Here is a 20,069-nt window from a genome sequence, read left to right as displayed (position 1 = left end):
TCTGCCAGGTGCAGACTAAAATCTAAATGTCATCCATGTAAATCACCTTTAACTATCTGATGTGTATAATTCATTTTGCATTAAACGCTCCTTTTTGTTTGCCAGCTCCCCAACTTTAACTGAAAATGCAATAATAACAACCCCAGCTGAAAGTTGGTTCATGACATGTTATAAATGCAGCGTTTGACAAATACTGCTCAAAAACTCATCTGAAGTATTATAATTCATCTTTTCCAAGGTTAAAACTCAAGGGATGTGAAGAAAGAGAGTGGAGGCAACAGATGAATTGGTGAGCCGCAGTGAAAGTGTGCCACAGCCAAAAGGTGAGCAGCACAGCGTCTGATTAGGACATGAATCTAAAATGTAATTAAAGTGAGAGCGGGCTTGTCTGTGACCTGACGACAGCACTAACTAACAGCACAATCAGTATTCCTACACCTTCCGACGGCACATGAGAGAAAATGCTCCTCTAATATGTCAATTAACCAAAAAATCCCACTTATCCCGCTCCCAGTCCATCAGGCTGTAATGAAAGAGATTCATATAAAAGAGGCTTCAGGTGTTTTAAAAGTTCTTTCTCTTGTATTTCTTAGTTCACAATCTCAACTCACACCACTCATTCGTTATTCTCTCGCCCTGCAGCCGGCAGCTCTGCCGTCTGTTTAATCAGTGATCCGATGTCATTTGGGGCTAATTGCAGCTGTAATGAGTATGAATTGTTTTGTGAAACAATGGCTAACGTACCATTACTTCTGCAGCGGTTACTGCATTACTCAGCCTGATCAGGTACAGACCACACACAGAGAACTCACTTTAAAAAGAAGAAAAAGTGTCTGTCTCCTGTCTCCTTGCAGACAGACACCTCTTCTGATGTCTTATTCGCGTACAAACAAATGTGCTGAACATTTTTTATGGTACATTCATTTACACGTCTTTAAAAGAGTACTTCACTGCCACTCTTCTATAACACTCGGACTCTTACAAATGATCAAAATCAATGCAACAGAACCAAAAATATCGTCTTTTTTATTCAACGCATTCTTCTTCTTTGTCAAAACACGGTGCCTACATTACCCACAATGCAAGTCAACCGCCGACTTTTCGGTCAGAGATTAATTTGTGTTATAGCCTGAAACCTCAAGCAGAGATGAGAAGCTACAGCGGTCTGGTAAGCACACTTCTTGTTAACTCCACACCTCCAGACTTCACACGTTAGCTCCCTCTGGAGACACAAAAGGCTTTAGACTACTTCTTTACATATGCAGCAGTACAACCCAACACCTGGAAACACACTTTGATGTGCAAAATCAGTGGTGTTCAACTTAAAAGCAACTTCTGTGAGAGCCAAAGAATCTGACTCAACTCTGACTGGGTCTTTGGGTCCAGACTTCACCTCAATTCCAGGTCAGGTCAGACCAATATTGCTCAGGCTCTCAAGTCTGCCCTAGTTTTTTTTAAGACCCGACGCTACTTGAGAACACTCGGATAACATGGAAAATTAACAATTCTTTACCTTGTCATTTCATTTCAGCACCAACTTTTAGGGTCGGTGCAGGAAGTAATGTGTCCTTTACCACTCTTGAGTTTGTATGGTAAATATGATACTGGAGCCCATTAGCTTAGCTTAGCACAAAGACTGAAACACACTGTTCTCATTAACTGTCCAATTTTATATTAAAAGTAATGCAAAAAAATTCATACATATCCCATGTAATCATGAGCCAGCAATTTGTGCTTAACTCAGGTATTTTGGAAGGCTGCGATCATGTGACCAATGCACTGATGGGGGTAAAGAAGGAAGTGGCCTAGAGCAGTCTGTAAGGAGGCAGGTTGGGGTGATGGAACCCGAACCCTTCCTAAACCTGACCACAGTAACTTCATTTACCTAAACCTAATCGTGATTTCCCAAAACTGAATAAATACCACACATAGCAACACAAAACTGCTTTGCTAGCTCAATCATATTGTAACAATTATCCGCTAGAAAAAATATTTTTTTCACAGACCGTTTGAGTTTGAGTTATTACAGACACAGCTAACGGCTAGCGGCTAACAGCTAACGTTTAGCCCAGCTAATCTACGATAACCATGTTATTAATTACAAAACGTACACACAGAAATAGTAATGTTTGTTCAATCATTGTGTTTATAGACTGTACAAACATCAGATTAGTCTAAACGGTGATATAGTGACGTAAATATATATATCTAAACTCTGCTGGTTTTCTACCCGGAAGTATTTGTAAACAACAAAGCGATTTCCTCTATAGTGAGCCGGTGATAGTTGAAAAATAACTCCCTTCCGCTGCGTGTCGGGGTACCATTCCCCTGTCGGGAGTTATTTTTCAACATTCACCGGCTCACTCTCCATTATCCCTTACGGGAGGAGCTGAGGTGGTTGCTGTGTTTCAGCCGTGTCTCTTCGTTTACATGGCGGTGGAAGCTATGAACGAGCTAACCCTCGTCTGCTGAGTTTTAAAAATGCCGGCTATTTTGTCGCTTTCTGTTGATGTCACATCCCGCCTTGAGTATATCCAATCAGCACCAAGTAAACCCCAAGCCCCAGCCAGGAGTTTCTCGGGGCCGTTCTGAGTACCTACTCCAAGGCAGGGACTTGTTTAGCCCCTGTAAAAGTTCCGGAACTCTGTCCTTCGGGGGTGGTTCCTGCGGTGGAGACACGCACCAACAGCCCCGGCCCCGTAAAATTACCCCGAAGTTCCTGCGGTGGAAACGGGCCTATACACTTGACTGTCCCGTAGTTATTACAGACATTTAAACCAACAGCACGACATGTTGTGAACGATTTCTTGGCTGTGTGTTAATAGATGGTGTCCTGGGGGATCTCCTCCCAGACCTGGATCAGGGCATCAGTCAGCTTCTGGATAGTCTGTGGCGGTACTTGGTGGCATCAGATGCACCAATACATGATGTCCCATAGGTGCTCAATTGGATTTAGGTCAGGGGACCGAGAGGGCCAGTCAATGGCATCAATGCCTTCGCCATCCAGGGACTGCCTTCATACTCTGGCCACATGAGGCCAGGCATTGTCCTGCACCAGGAGGAACCCAGGGCCCACTGCACCAGTGTAAGGTCTGATAAGTGCTCTGAGGATCTCATCCTGGTACCTAACAGCAGTCAGGGTACTGTTGGCTATGACATGGAAGTCTGTGTGACCCTCCAAGAATATGCCTCCCCAGACCATCACTGACCCACCACCAAACAGGTCATGCTAGATGATGTCAGAGGCAGCATAACAGTCACCACGGCGTCTCTAGACTCTTTCATGCCTGCCACATGTGCCCAGTGAGAACTTGCTCTCATCTGTGAAGAGAACGGGGCACCAGTAGCTGACCTAACAATTCTGATGTTCGCTGGCAAATGTCAATCGAGCTGCATGGTACTGGGCTGTGAGTACAAGTCCCACTAGAGGATGTCTGTCCCTCATGCCAGCCTCAAGCAGTCTGTTTCTGACAGTTTGGTCAGAAACATGCACACCAGTAGCCTGCTGGAGGTCAGTTTGTAGGGGTCTGGCAGTGCTCCTCCTGTTCCTCCTCACACAAAGGAACAGATACTGGTCCTGCTGCTGGGTTGATACCCTTCTGTCCAGCTCTCCTCATATATCTGCCAGTCTCCTGGTGTCTCCTCGATGCTTTTGAGACTGTGCTGCAAGACACAGCAAACCGTCTTGCAACCGCATGTATGGATGTGCCATCCTGGAGGAGCTGGACTACCTGTGCAACCTGATTGGGCTGCAGGTACAGCTTCATGCTACCAGTAGAGACACCAGAAGAACACAAAACTAGAGAAGAATCAGTCAGGAAGGATAGGGATAGAGCAACTGTCTATGGCCACCACATGTAAAACCATTCCCTCTTTGGGGGTTGTCTTGTTTTTGCCTCTCCATTGCACCTGTTGTCACTTTGATTTGCACCAAAGCAGGTGAAACTAATTCACAATCACTTGTGCTTGCTAAATGGCCAGGTTAATATCCCTGAATTTTAAGTGACTTGGTGTTATGATGTGACAATTTAGTGTTCCCTTAATTTTTTTGAGCAGTGTATTTCATAAACTCACAGTCTGTTAGAGCTGCTGTCAAGTCCGTTCAGGTTTGTTCAATTGTTTCTTCACAGTGAGGCAGACATTTCTGAGACCGGTGAACTCTTCAACCTTACTCATTAAACCAATCTGCAACTGGACCAATTGACTCCACTCAGACAGTTTACAGCATGTAAACTGGAAAGACTCCAATTAGCAGGTTGACTTTATTTTGCTGCTGTTGACCAATCACAGTCCAGTAGGATGACTTCTCCCACAAGGACCCAATCTTCATTTCATCCAGTTAATACACTTTTAATTTAACTAGATTAATTTTGGGAAACTTCATGATGGAAACCATAAAACAGCAATCACTGCAGATACACACTCACTCTCACACACACATGCATGTGCGCGCGCGCACACACACACACACACACACACACACACACACGTGAAGATTTTACCAAAAGCTCGCTTTGATGTAAAAGTGAACTTTCTGCAGACTAAAGCCTTCAGACTCTGTTCTCATTACTGCTGTTAAAACAGTATCGAGCTGAGCTGCTTATGAGTCTCTTCACCAGTCGTGCCAGATTGTAGTGATGTAATGAAGTTAGTAAGCCTCACTGAAGTGACCATGACAGCATGATTGTGTTTTTAAATTTAACCTTTAATTGCCCAGGTGGCATAGTTGCTGTCTCTCAGAATGGATGTGGCAGCAGCAGGATGAATTATATCACAGTCAAACTCCTACAGTCAATACATGTAATTACAACAAAGGTTAAGAAGTCGAGTGAAGTCAAAGAATCAGTCTTCCCTACACGTCTGACCCGAGTTGTTTCATCATCCTTTTAAATTCTCAAATCTGAAAGTAGTTTCACAGCAGGCTGCTTGTAGAAGAGGAGAAGTGGGACTCTGAGGAGCAGCACAGGGAGACTGATGACTAGAAGCAGTAAAGTTGTACGATGTCGATCAGTCTGGCCAGGCTTCAATAATACTGGGACACTGAGAGAAGGTGCAGAGACTGAAATAAACCCTGGATGTCTTAGTGCCCGAGGCCAAACATGATTTAGTGCCACTTCCTCCCCAAAACTCACCCACCTTCCCCTAACTCCCTTTGTGTACAGTCAAAGTAATTTTCAGGATAAGTGATTATTGTTTAAGCTAACAGCTGAGATATGTATATGAATTTATAATGGTAATTGTTAGTGTTCAATGTTAATAAGACAGTCTGAGTCATAATCATATAAAAAAGTATATCAATGCAAAACAAAAACCATGAGCTACTGTCTGTCTTTGGGATAAACATTTATGTAAAAAGGAAGTCAAATGTTGCCGCATGTTGTAAAAATGAAGAAGCTGAGAAAAGTATTTTAGTTAACTCAAAGTTATGGCCAGCTAGTTGTTAAACTGTCTATTTTAAGTTTATTCAACATAAAATGTTTACCTTAAAGCTTCAATTAATAGTCCAGGCTATTATTTGCTCAAATCACTGTTATGAACAGGCCTATATTTGGTGCCGATTGTCTATTTGGGACAGGCCTTTAATTCTTTTCACATAAAACTGTTGCTACGCAAAGATGGTAAAAACAATCAAGTTGTTTATTCAAACCAGTATGAATATCACTTCAAATTAGGCTTTAGGCTTAGGCTAGGCCTGTATTTGTCAAAATGCGTAGCCACACCGGGCTAGTAAAAGGGACTGGGTATTTAATTGGGACTAGGCATCATTGAGTTGTAAAATGAAAAACTTAGGTTACCAGAGCTTTCTAACTTTGCAATGAGTTATGGTTTGCTGAAAACTTAAGTTCTAAGTAAAGAAAAAAATGGTAATCCTAATTTATGCAATTTTATACCTCTTTTTTTTCATTTAATTTTGCACAGTTAAAAATCATGCTGGATTAACTGTTTTAATTTCTCTGTTAACATGGATGTACAGAAAATAATCACCTACACATTTTATACTGAAGAAAACCTCATAAAACATGAGTACGAGGAAAGATTTGAAGTTTCAAGAACTCTTTAATTATATGATTTTTAACTAGATTTATAGACTTCCATCCACTATAGCCATTGAAGACACTACAGTCTCTAAAGTGTAAATCAAGTTTTTCTATAAAAGCATAATTATTCATTATATTTGGGCCTGTGATTGTTGATATGATGGTTAACACATAAAATACATTTGAAATCTGTGACTTTCCTCATGCTGTGTCTAATTCTGTCAGCCTGACAGGAAACTGCAAATGAAATATTTCAAAGACATGTCAGCTGATGATGCATGCAAAATGTTTAATCATTTGCTGTTTTAAAATACTTCCAATAACACAGAAAGGCCCTTTAAAATGGACCCTGGTAAGAAAGCAAACTGATAAATAATTGCTAGAATGTGTTTTTTAGACTTGCAGATAAGCTTCCTTCATCAGGAGTCAACAGGAATAATCAACATATGTTAAATATTTAAATGTAGAAAAATCTGGAGCACAAACAGCGGTGATCTAATCTTTGGATGATTTAGTTCATCATGCAACTGGTAAAACTAATATCTATGTACAATGAAACACAGAAGAGGCATCAAATTTGAGGATGAAACATCACAAATAAAGATGGCAGAAGCAGCTGTAGTAAAGTTGGCCACAGAGAGAATTAAACCAGGAACCGTTTTATTGGGAGGACGTCTACAGAGCTCTCAAGCCGCCCAGTGTGGCCATTATGTAAGCTGAACTGCACACACTTCTCTGAGGAGAGGTCCCATCAGCCAAACAGCATGCATCTGTGTGAACTTCACATGTGAAAATAAAACCATGTAAGATGTTTCAGACCAGAGTCTATATAAAGTAAATATTTGTTATGTACGCACCTTCGAACCTTTGCTTGCTCACTGATCAGTAAAATGTCAGCCATCTGTTGTATTCTGTCCCATAACACCTTGTGAGGGACACTGTAGCAGAAGAGTGTTTTTGCTCAACAGACAGGGATTAAACCAGACACAAGCATTACTGATGAGCTGCCACAACACCCAATAATTCATACTGTCAGACTGGAAAATGAAAACAGAGTTAAAGGAATGAACCCCAGAAAATCCACTGAAAATCTTGAGGTGGAACACCAAAACCATAAGCCATAACCGAATTTCAGAAAATCCGTTTTGCTATTAAAGTACATAAAACTGGTAGAAAACTATGTCGATATGGAAAGTTAAGGAAGTACATACTGAGATACTTTGATTTCTTATTTTACGGTAATACAGTATTACTAATCACCTAATGTGCATGGACTAATAGAGATAGTTAAGAGTTAACATTTTGAGTTCCACAACAATCTTGTTTTAATGTATTATGTATCTGTATAAATATGTGTTAGCCAATTAATTGTACTTAAAATGGGCTCCTTTTTCTTAAAATACAAATACACAGCTTTAACTTGAAGGAGTACATTGATTGGAAGGAACAAAACGGCAGTTGCTCAGTCCATAGGGACTTGGGTTGGGGATTGGAGGGTCGCCAGTTCAAGTCCCCGTCCGGACCAAATATGGAGCATGGACTGGTGGCTGGAGAGGTGCCAGTTCACCTCCTGGGCACTGCTGAGGTGCCCTTGAGCAAGGCACCGAACCCCGCAACCGCTCTGGGCTCCTGAGTGAAGGCAGCCCCCTCACTCTGACATCTCTCCACTTTGTGAATGTATAGGTCCTGTTTGTGCACATGTGTGTCTTTCGGATGACAAAAGAGTGAAAAATTGAATTTCCCCTCAGGGGGATTAATAAAGTATATATACATATATATATATATATATATATATATATATATATATATATAGTACAGGCCAAAAGTTTGGACACACCTTCTCATTCAATGCGTTTTCTTTATTTTCATGACTATTTACATTGTAGATTCTCACTGAAGGCATCAAAACTATGAATGAACACATGTGGAGTTATGTACTTAACAAAAAAAGGTGAAATAACTGAAAACATGTTTTATATTCTAGTTTCTTCAAAATAGCCACCCTGTGCTCTGATTACTGCTTTGCACACTCTTGGCATTCTCTCCATGAGCTTCAAGAGGTAGTCACCTGAAATGGTTTTCCAACAGTCTTGAAGGAGTTCCCAGAGGTGTTTAGCACTTGTTGGCCCCTTTGCCTTCACTCTGCGGTCCAGCTCACCCCAAACCATCTCGATTGGGTTCAGGTCCGGTGACTGTGGAGGCCAGGTCATCTGCCGCAGCACTCCATCACTCTCCTTCTTGGTCAAATAGCCCTTACACAGCCTGGAGGTGTGTTTGGGGTCATTGTCCTGTTGAAAAATAAATGATGGTCCAACTAAACGCAAACCGGATGGGATGGCATGTCGCTGCAGGATGCTGTGGTAGCCATGCTGGTTCAGTGTGCCTTCAATTTTGAATAAATCCCCAACAGTGTCACCAGCAAAACACCCCCACACCATCACACCTCCTCCTCCATGCTTCACAGTGGGAACCAGGCATGTGGAATCCATCCGTTCACCTTTTCTGCGTCTCACAAAGACACGGCGGTTGGAACCAAAGATCTCAAATTTGGACTCATCAGACCAAAGCACAGATTTCCACTGGTCTAATGTCCATTCCTTGTGTTTCTTGGCCCAAACAAATCTCTTCTGCTTGTTGCCTCTCCTTAGCAGTGGTTTCCTAGCAGCTATTTGACCATGAAGGCCTGATTGGCGCAGTCTCCTCTTAACAGTTGTTCTAGAGATGGGTCTGCTGCTAGAACTCTGTGTGGCATTCATCTGGTCTCTGATCTGAGCTGCTGTTAACTTGCCATTTCTGAGGCTGGTGACTGGGATGAACTTATCCTCAGAAGCAGAGGTGACTCTTGGTCTTCCTTTCCTGGGTCGGTCCTCATGTGTGCCAGTTTCGTTGTAGCGCTTGATGGTTTTTGCGACTCCACTTGGGGACACATTTAAAGTTTTTGCAATTTTCCGGACTGACTGACCTTCATTTCTCAAAGTAATGATGGCCACTGGTTTTTCTTTAGTTAGCTGATTGGTTCTTGCCATAATATGAATTTTAACAGTTGTCCAATAGGGCTGTCGGCTGTGTATTAACCTGACTTCTGCACAACACAACTGATGGTCCCAACCCCATTGATAAAGCAAGAAATTCCACTAATTAACCCTGATAAGGCACACCTGTGAAGTGGAAACCATTTCAGGTGACTACCTCTTGAAGCTCATGGAGAGAATGCCAAGAGTGTGCAAAGCAGTAATCAGAGCAAAGGGTGGCTATTTTGAAGAAACTAGAATATAAAACATGTTTTCAGTTATTTCACCTTTTTTTGTTAAGTACATAACTCCACATGTGTTCATTCATAGTTTTGAGGCCTTCAGTGAGAATCTACAATGTAAATAGTCATGAAAATAAAGAAAACGCATTGAATGAGAAGGTGTGTCCAAACTTTTGGCCTGTACTGTATATATATATATATATATATAAACAGTTACTGGGAACAACCCTTCTCAAATTTAGGGGAGGCTCCAGGATACCCACAGAACCCATTTTCATTCAGATACCTCAGCTCTGGAGCATTATTTAACCGCCTTCCCGAAGAATGATATCCACATGGTTGATACCAATGGATACCTGTTTGCGCTAGCTTAAAAAATGAGTGCGCCACAGCCTCTTAAAGACAGTAATATCAGCCTCCAATTATTCTCCAAGGTAACAAATATATGTGCAAGAGGGTCAAAGTTAAGGGCGTAATGTTATGATACAGTAGTATGTCCTGATTGTGTGCTTCCTGATATTTGACAACAACAAAACTATATCCAAACATTCTTTACAAAGACCGCCATCTTTTTCCTCTCTTTGATTCAATTAAACAAAATTATCTAATGCAAATCTGATGCAAACTGAACTCAGCATTAAACATGGAGATGATGATAATACATTGGATTTGTAAAGTGCTTTTCAGGATACTCAAAGATGCTTAAACTGATGCTTAGTGCTGCATGAACTATGTCTGTAAACTTTTTTTTTTGCTGATAATGTCACAAATTTTGCTTCTATCGTTATATAAAGTGCTGATCAGACAGGTGAGAAAAAAAGCCTCAGAAACAAAGGTGAATGGTAAAATTACAGTATGTACCAACTGTCAGTTGTACGCATCCATCAAATCACACCTGCTTCAACTTTGAACTTCTGCAGTCATGTTCACACTGTTTTATACAATGAAGAATTACTTTTAACATTTCAGATGCTTTCACTTTCAGTTTGACCTCCAAAAGAAGTGATTTAGATGGTTTATTTACAGCCTGTAATGTGCGTGTTCTCAGATCTCAGATACTACCTTGGTGAGTACAATGTTGTCATCACTGTTAGAACACAATGGAAAAACCTCTGAAAAAAGAGCAGGCATTGTGATGGACTTTGAGGCACCAACATTTCTTCTGCAGGCTGTGAATTCAACATTTAAATTCTTGATTGTGTTTCTTCTTTCTGTCCCCCAGTTCTGTATTCTGACTTGTACCTTTGTGACATCTCATAATGTACTTAAAGCCTGCCTAGAGTTAAATTAACAGTCTGGTGTTATTTCATATTCTGAGTTATGATGTTTATGAGTTACTCAGGCTGAACATGTTTGGAAGTTAATGAATGTTAATCAGTGGTTGCTGGTGGCTGAAAGTGTCTATCATCTCCTCAGGACGTGCTGCCTGTCATCCTCACAGCACGCATTAGAGGCGGGTTTTAAATGAGTTTATTTGTTTGGTCCTATCAAGACAAACAGTAACAGAGGGATGAAGGGGAGAGAAGAACGACACATGAATGAGAGGGAGAGGTGTCACACTGTGAAATTTTAATTAACATAACTCTCTGCTCAGTGATATATGTTGTGACGCCCCTCCCACTGTCTTGGAGGCTGTCCTGGTTGACCTCATCAGGCAGTTGGTTGACACGGGAGGTTCGCTGGTGTAATTAAGCTCACATGAGACTTCCAGGCTATAAAACCTGCCCTATGTGTGAACTCTCTCTCTCTCTCTTGTCATAACAGATATCCACCCTGCTCACTGCCTTTTGGGCACTTTCAACACAACCACAGCACACCTGACAAACATCCATGTATGGCTTTCATTGCTGACATTGGTACACACTCATTATTTCTCCTGCATGGTACGACACAGCTCAACTCGACTCAGCAGGAACGGTTCCTTTTTGGGTTTTCATTGGCAGTAGTTGTGAATAGCACCTGGTGCTTCTTTTTGTCCCAGTGTGGCTGAGGCTCCAAGCAAGATGAGCCGAAGGTGGAGTTACAACACTGCAGACCACTAACTGGTCAGAGAAAGTCGTCACTAGAATCATCACCTGCGTGACATGAGGCATCCTGCACAAACCCACCATTCTTAAAAAGCCAAGCTACCTATCAATATTTTTATTCACTCAAACTAGATTTTTAAAAATAGCAGCCAGCAAACCTACTCCATACTACATCATGGTTGGTTGACAAACTGCATACATTCCTCTGTTTGGCAGATGAAAGCATCCACAGAGAAAACACAATTTGTTTGTGTCACACTGAAGATGATGTCACAGCAGTTCCATGCTGTGGTGCTATGACAATTAGCTACAAATCCTGCCTACACTGATGGGGTACTGGCTACAGCTGAAAACAAAATTGAGAAAAGCATCTGGTACAAAAAGTGTGTCAAGTAGAGTCAAGTTGAGTCAAACCGCAGTGTTTTCCACACATTCATTTACTTGTGGTGGTGCGCCACAATATAAACATATTGATTTTCAGTTTTTGGAGCTGCATAACTCACTCTCTCTGTCTGTCTTTCTTTCTTTCTCTTTCTGTCTCACACACACAAAGGTTGCATTCGATAGTCACTCAGAGTGCCAGAGGCATCTGGCATTTACAGGCCCCCTTTCCTTGCACCTTACAGCCAAAATGCTGTCATACCCTAACTTTTAAATCAGTGGGATTTTATCCATCTGGGGTTGCACAGGCTAATCTGTTGTGGGATATTTATGGTGGCGTAGTGATTGCATACTGTAGTATTTCACCAGAGGTAGTATGAAATTACAACATACTATTGAATAGTAAATGGTCCACAGCCTTTTTATTTTAAAAGGTTATCTGCATTAATTAATGAATTTGAAAGCACCTCAGTCTCCTGTCTGTATGAGAATAACAAATTGACAGGGAGGCATGCTCCACTGTTTACGTTATGTGTTTACGCCATTCACACAGAGGCACACATCTCAATTTTGGGAAGAGATGCAATTACCAATCTTAGGGGGTGGAAAGTAATATAATAAGTAGTGTAAAGAATTACTGTTGACAGGGAGTAATAAGTAAAGTCATGTTATTACTTTTGAAAAGAGTAACAAGTAATGAGTAATCTATTACATTTTTAGAGTAACAAGCCCAACGCGCTGGGCATTAAGTTATTACCATTACCACAGAGTTGTTTAAGTTGTTATACGCTACAGTGTGTGCTGGTCAGCCGACCTTTTTATTTAATGTTACTGCTGATTGCTTCTCTACTTCCTTAATGTTCATCTCAGGGTGACAGCGCAAAAAGCATTCACAATACACTTCACGTTCACCCCACAAATGTAACTATTTACACATTAAACTAAAACAAGCTTGCAACTGCTGTTATCTCTAGTGTGTCCATGCCATAGACCGTCCAGGTGCTGCACTGCTCTCGCAGTTGAGTTCTGCTTCTTTCGTAAATACATTACTTTCCCCACTCCTAATATAGTATACCATTTGGTTATTCAGAGCACCACACTCTCAGAACAGCAGTGCACATTCTCGGAACCCATCGGCTGTATTCGGCGTCTGACTTCTGGCAGACAGCGATACAGCCTCTGGGGGCAGATCCCCGATTTTTTGGCATTCCAGTTTGATTTGGGCGGAGGAGGTGAATTTACGTTTCCGACTTCCGTTTATATATAAGTAAATATGCTGAACCATTGCGATGGATTCAGAGTTTGCACTGACGCCAATTATGTTCCGCCTCGTTAGTTCACCGCACGGACCATTTAACCTGGCAGCAACTGCAGCCGACTCAAACGTGATTGGTCAATATCACGTGGACTACAAACAGCCTACAACCGGAAACCAGGGCTCTTCCGCTCTTCTTCCGGAGTCAAGATCTCCGGGGTTTGCCTACAGACTCTACATTCACTGAAAGTAGAGTCTGTATATAGAGACTAAGCAGTGCATAATCTGAGCACAGATAGAGCAGCACAGTGCCAAGTGCAGTGAAAAGTTAAACATAACCATTTTTTAATTCATGTAGAAATAGAGCACAATATTTCTTAGAACAACAGAGCTCTCATTTTTAGTGTACAGCGACTAAGTGAATATACAAACACACCCATCAACGACCTGTCTGTCGTCTTCTCAAACTACTGGATGCATTCCCATGGAAACCATACAGAATCAACAGAAAGTTGCTGGTCTCCTGTAAGCTACCGCCACATGTAGAATCTAATTCTGTGGGGAACAGTGCACACAGTTTTTAAACTAAGCATAGTCCAATTTTTATAACAGGCTCGACATTATTTCGCTTTTCAAATTGCTCAAACTGGAAACAAATCCACAGACCTCTGCTGCATTTAATGAGTTTCATCACCATAACCTTGATAGAAAACAAATGTTTTGCTGGTGTAACATCCAGGGTGCATGTAGAGGTTAGCAGTCATGAGCTGGGAGTACTGCTGAGCTGTATCATTCAAATATATATGTCCAGACAGCCATCTTCATATATTTTGAAGTTGTTCCAAAAGTAGGCAAACAGCTGAATAAAACATTGAGTGAAGCAGGAAATCCACCACATTTTGTCCTGATGGGCTTCCTGTAGAGTTCCTAGAGAAGCATTAGCAGGGAGAGAGAGAGACTTAGAGTCGGACTCCTGTTCTGTAATTCTAACAAATCTGTTGCGTTCAGAGGTAAATGTTGCTTAAAGGTCTTGAACTCCAACACAGTTGATCTCAGTCATTCTGGCTGATTAGACTTCATCTCAGGTCCGAGCTGGACAGGGCTGTGATGATGATCATGGCTGCGCTCTATTTGGCCCGAGAAAAATATGGTGCAGGTGGAATATGGGGCAGTGGGTATTTTGTTATATTTTTGCCATGTCATGCCTTTATTTGAAGAGTGCACAGTCGAGAGGTGACAAGAAATGAAAGGACAGAGAGAAAATGGAAATAACCTGCAACAAAAGTCCCGAACACAAATAATGCAATCAAATGGTCAGTGCACTGAATGCCCCATGCTGCTGGGGTCTTTAAAGTAACCAGTGACCTGCTGAAGCACTCTGCAGGTTTCAATCCAAAATCCACAAAAATACACAATGACCTCTTAAAATTTTACTAACCTCTTTGCAGAAATATAAGGGCAATGACTATTTCTTTTGCAAATCACCACTGACATAAATTATTAAACAAGACTAACAGTCTATCAGCCTGTTGCGATGTTACAGCCACAATATGTATGATCACACACCACAAACTGCTAAGTTGGCTGCTCCTACAGATTGTTTACACAGGATGCTTTTCAGATACATTTTTCAGTCAACCATCCTACACACATCTTACAGTATCCTGATTTTGACTGTGTTTTTTGGATCATCCTCTTAATGTTTTTTTCTGTTTTCAGAAACCTGGATCTGCTGCTTGGAGTACTCCCATAGAAACCAGAGGGCTGTACCACTAAGCACCTGACAGAGCCAAGCTTTCTTTGCCTAAGCCATCAACTGTCTCTGTTAACTCAGGCTTTCTGCTTCAGGCTCTGTGCTCATTCTCACAAAATGAGTTAAATGACACATTCAGCATGTCATACGACTATTAAAATGACTGATGCGAGCTGCCTACTTCAGCCTTTGAAGAATATTAAAAAAAGTATTAAAGTAAAAAGCAACACTGTTGCTTCAATTAAGGCAAGAAAGGAAAATTAGTAACCATGTGAAATCACAAGTTAATATTCATTTTACCACTCAATTTATTTCCAACGTGACAGCTATAGCTCTTAAATGTCAAACCTGATGCAACAGATTTAAACATTATAGTCATAAAAGTAGAATGACATTCAGTCTCTATGGTTATACTCAGGATACGCATTTCCACATACTGACGCTGTTCCATTATGAAGGACATGTTAGTCTTTGGGCAAATCAAAGTGAAAAGAACTTTACTGATTTAATATTGTCTGCTATAAATACTAACAGACTAATAAATTATGTGATTGGGTCCCAGGCCAAAAAGGCAAGTTGGACAAAGTGCATTTATAACATGTTCCCTTAGCTAAGAATCTGTATCGCTTAGAAATTGACACTGATTACAAAGTGAGGCCAGTCAAAGTAGCTGTAAATTTCACTCAGTTCAAGCCAAAACTCAGAACATTAACTGGTCGTAACCAGGTTAGGTCTGCAGCATCAGCTACCATAGCGATCTACCCTGATTAAAAGAGAGCCACCTTTGAAGGGATGGAAAACTCTGGCTTCAGACTCAACATATACCTCACTAACCTACTAATTTAGCTTGGTGGTACAGCCCTCTGGATACTGTGTCATATAAACAGCTGATCCTGGTTTCTGATCATCCTTTGTTGGTGCCGAACATCGTGGCAGAGATGGTGAAAAATCAAGACACAGCTGGACACAGTGATCAGAAACCTGGATACTGTTATGCTTACAGGGGGACTTTTCATTTTCCATGTAAATAGCATATCGCAAATACGATTAAAAACCAAACAAACAAAAACCTGGATAAATCTGATGAAACACCTCAAAACACAGCAGCACTGAAGCGACTCTGAAGCAGGACTGAAGGTGCTACTCTGCTGCTTCTGCTGCACAGCTGGTGTAGACAAGGTGTCAGAGCTTTGCTAGTAATGGAACACACCAGCCAACTCATTGTAAAACACTGAGCAAAAGCATCCGCCAAATTAATGTGATGTAATGGATCTAAAAGGTTTGTCTTGAGGCTAGACCTAGAGGTCACTGAGTTAACAAAAACCAACATACATTATAACGCATGCACCTACGAGCTTCTGCAATTATGTAACTGCAGCCGCTGTAGTTCTTTGTTGATGACTGGCTCGTTCTCTACCACCAGATAGCCATCAAATCCAAGAAGAATATGCCAAAATCTCCTCATTGCCCTGTGTTGTTTCTTTGAGGGGTTTGGTTCATCCTCTCAGGAGCAGGATGTGGTAAAATGTACAGATAATCAAGATCTGCACACATGTTTACAGTTTAAAACATCAGCATTTGCCCTCAAGATCCTAAACTGGTCAGAGCCCACGCAGATTGTTATACCCTTTATCTCTGTCTGTTTCACTAAGCTGTTTATTTACTCTCACACACTGCCAAAACACGTCTTAACACACACAAACACAAACACATACACACATTCTGGTTGCAGAACAGAGGCAACAGATCCCGTTTGTTGTTTAGCAGTAGATGACTGTTCAGCTTTGTTCTCTAAGATGGACAGAATAACAGAAACATTTACTACAGTCTAAGGGACCAGCACAAACAGCCAGAGCACAAAAGAGGGATTAATCTGCCGCTGAAAATAGTCTCTAACAAATACACTATTTCCTCCTTGGTTTTTTTGGATAACAACTACAGTGAGCAGCTGTTTAGGGATATTCGCCTAATCTTTGTTTCTTCAATAACAACAAATGGGCTTGGAACTGAGAGTCATACATAGGAAGTCAGACAGTATTTACAAGACTGACACAGAAAATCTTTGGTGTTTTTGCTTAAAAAATAACCTTATCACCCTATATTTTCAGATTTAATAAGTCAACAGTTTCTATCACTGAGAGTATTATTTTCATTTTTAAAGATCCACATTGACCAGTTTACAAGCTATCTACTCCAACCACAGTCTCGGCTCAGTTAAGTGCAGTGAAGTACACACAGTTTTCAGTGCACCTTAAACGCATCAGAGCAACCTTCATAAACCCTTTGAAGATGCTGACCAATCACGCTAAAAAATAAACAAAAAACAAGACACAAATAAACAATAATTTGGTTTTAACGCAAAATGAAAATATGTCGATTTTACGCTCATAGATTTGTGCGTAAAAAAGACATTACTGACCTGTTAGCTTGATTTATAAACTTGTGGGGACAAACCGACAACTGCCAACACAGGATGCTGAATGTTTACAGTTAATGACTGAACACATTCATAGCTGGTACTAAATTACAGTTTTATAAATTCTGGTCTTTAAGAAGACTTGTCCTGTTTTTATTTTTGGAACAACTTGTTGTGATTTGTGCTGTCTTTAATTTGGGTCCTAAACTCGTTAGATATTTAAGGTAAGGACCCCTGGACTGATGTGCCCACCTGCTTCGTGGATGTTCTCCTCGCAGGAGTACCAGATGCCGGTGTGGAAGCGGCGGAAGAGGAAGCGGTCGTCCCCGGTCTCCCAGCTGTAGTGCACCTTGTTCTGGTCCGTCTCGTTCACGCCATAGTCGATGCAATTGTGGCGCCGCTGCTTGCTGCAGTTGGGCTTGGGGACGCGTTGGGTGCCCTCGCACCAGTACGTGGTGATAAAGGCGGTGGTGGAGAAGAACAGGGCCACCAGGTTCAGACCCACCGACAGCAACGCGCGACATTTCCGCGTCGTCTTCATGATCTCAGTGCGAGCGGCAGCGTCCCCGCAGGCGGCGAGAAAGTTCATCCAAGAAGGAAGAGGCAGTTGGCGGTCAGAGGAGCTGGTGAGACATGGCGCGGCGAAGACGCACAGAGAATTTACGCGCGTCTCTGCCTCTTTTCTCCTCTTTGTGTTAGTTTGTCCTCAGAGAGAAGTGACAGGTGGTCCGGACTCTCCGAGAGAAACCGTAGACTATAAATCTTCCATCTGCCTTAGCATCACATCCTATACCTCCCAGCATCACCGTCAGGAGACTGTTCACTGTCAGAGAGCAGGATGCTCACTGAGGAAACGTGATCTTGAGAGCGAAGTCTCTTTCCCTCTCTCTCCCGGCTCCTCGTGCGTCATCACCGTGACCGGACTGTTCTGATAAAGAAAAAAAAAAAACTAGGAGGCAAGCGAAGGCTGCTACAACTATTTGTCATGATTGTTGTCGATTTTTATGGTAAATACTAACAGATTCCCACCCGAGTTCCCACAAATGTCACTTTTAGAATGACTAGTTTCTTCAGACAAACAGAATATTGAGTTTAATATTACACGACAAGGAGAAGCAGCAAAGGTTCTCTTAAGAGAAGCTGAAACCAATGCTTGTGTATTGACCTTAACTAACAAACTGCACAGTGACAGATATTTAAAGGATCAATGACGGATTTTTAAAAGGTGACATTTGTTAAAATGTTCCACAGTGCTTATCTTGAGATTAAATAATCTGGTGTCACAACTCTGTGGCTCCCCCACTATCACACTTTTTAGTGGCCCTATAATTCACTGAGAAGAACAGGCTGTTTAACCACTTAGCTTCTGGAAAACACCTGCAGAGCATCTGCACCAAAATAAATTACCAGCTTAATATGTACAACTGCAGATGGTGTGGCATAGAAAGTCAGAAACCTTTATCAATGTTTTACCAACACTTTCAAAACCTGGCAACCCAAAAGTCGTTGGTCTTAAATTGTTTATATATATGTATGTATTTGGCCATTTGGCTCATTCCCAGGGTCATTTAACGGCAGGTTGGTCAGTGGCCATTGATGTCTGATTCTGACACAGGGCACCCTCCAATGGAAATCTATCCACGGCAATGACGTTAACAGTGAGAAAGTCAAAGTACAGCATGCAGACAGGAAGGAGGGATGGTGGATGGATCAAACAAACAAACAAACAGTTTTTACCTGGGAGAATGCTGTTCATGTCCTTTACCTGTGAAACTGACATTTTATTTACAATTTTCTTTAGTTAATATCACATGACATACAGTACCTCACATACTTCTTAATATCTTTTGGTGACAAACTTAATTATTGTGACCCAAACCATGATCATTTTTTTTTAATCAAGCCAAGTAGTTTTGTTGCCTAAAATCGAAGGTAGTTTTTGGTGAAGAAACCCACGTTTCCTGTGAATGCAGAAGTTTATTTTGAAAAGACACAATCATGTAACAAGCATAAATTGATACTGTCACGTCTCGGGCTGGACCCAGATGCAGCAGACGGACAAAGTCAGGTAAGTTTACAATGTTTATTGAGTCAAAGGGGGGTATTAGCTGGCAGGCGGTGATGGCGGAGTACAGGGCAGAGGGGGTCCGGGGTGGCGTGGCTGGCGACAGGAGATCCTGGACAGAAACAATTATTAGTTCAAGTGGGAAAAAACAAAAGCAGGCAGAAGCTAAGCTGGGCACAAAACAGTAAACTAGGAGCTAGACGTACTACCGTAAACGGCAACGATCCAGCGGAGACTGATTGTTGCTGTGGGATACTTGAAGGTGAGGATGATGGCTTGATAGCAGACCGGTGTGTTGATTACTGCTGGGCGGCCGGTGTGTTGATTGAGAGAAGAGAGGGGAGGGAGAGAACAGGTAGAGAGACAAGAACAAAAACACACCAGCCATACACCCACTCACTCAAATGACTGAAAAAACAAACAAAAGCACGCATGCACACACACACACACACACACGCACACACACACAGCATCATGGAGGACAGGTCGTGACAGATTCATCCTTCTTAGGCATCCAAAACTGATGCTAGAGGGGTACCTAAAGAGTCATAGTTTTAAGTGTAGGGCCACTGACCAAGCTGCTATTTGATGAGTTGGGAGTGGTGGTATAAGTTATACTGTATAATCAGAGGTGGAAGAAGTTTTCAGCTTTGTGAAAATGCATTTTCATGCCAAGTTTTTTTTAAGACTTTGTTTAGCATAACAAGAAGTAGAATTTTCTCACCCCATAAAGGAACACTCACAGAAAACTGTGATCTTAAAATCACTAAAGCTGTCAGACAAATGCAGTGGAGTAAAAAGTACAACACTGCTGAGATGCAGTGGAGTAGAAGTGTAAGGTTGCAGAGAATAGAATTACATTTAAAGTACAAGTACCTTGA

General features: G+C 41.6%; 1 protein-coding gene across 2 annotated transcripts in view; it reads right to left on the bottom strand.

Moving 5' to 3' along the window:
• The window catches only part of gsg1l (gsg1-like), a 55,965-nt gene extending 37,995 nt beyond the window's left edge, over window positions 1-17,970 (bottom strand). For both annotated transcript variants that reach the window (XM_033643764.2, XM_078161772.1), the window contains exon 1: window positions 17,376-17,970. In XM_033643764.2, the coding sequence (XP_033499655.1) occupies window positions 17,376-17,712 (337 nt within the window). In that variant the 5' untranslated portion in view covers window positions 17,713-17,970. The remainder of the gene's footprint in view (window positions 1-17,375) is intronic.
• Between the last annotated feature and the right edge of the window lie 2,099 nt (window positions 17,971-20,069).

This window comes from Epinephelus lanceolatus, chromosome 18 (genome assembly GCF_041903045.1).
Source record: "Epinephelus lanceolatus isolate andai-2023 chromosome 18, ASM4190304v1, whole genome shotgun sequence".
Lineage (NCBI taxonomy): Eukaryota > Metazoa > Chordata > Actinopteri > Perciformes > Serranidae > Epinephelus > Epinephelus lanceolatus.
The sequence above is the reverse complement of the archived record's forward strand: the minus strand, read 5'-3'. Positions and strand labels throughout refer to the sequence as shown.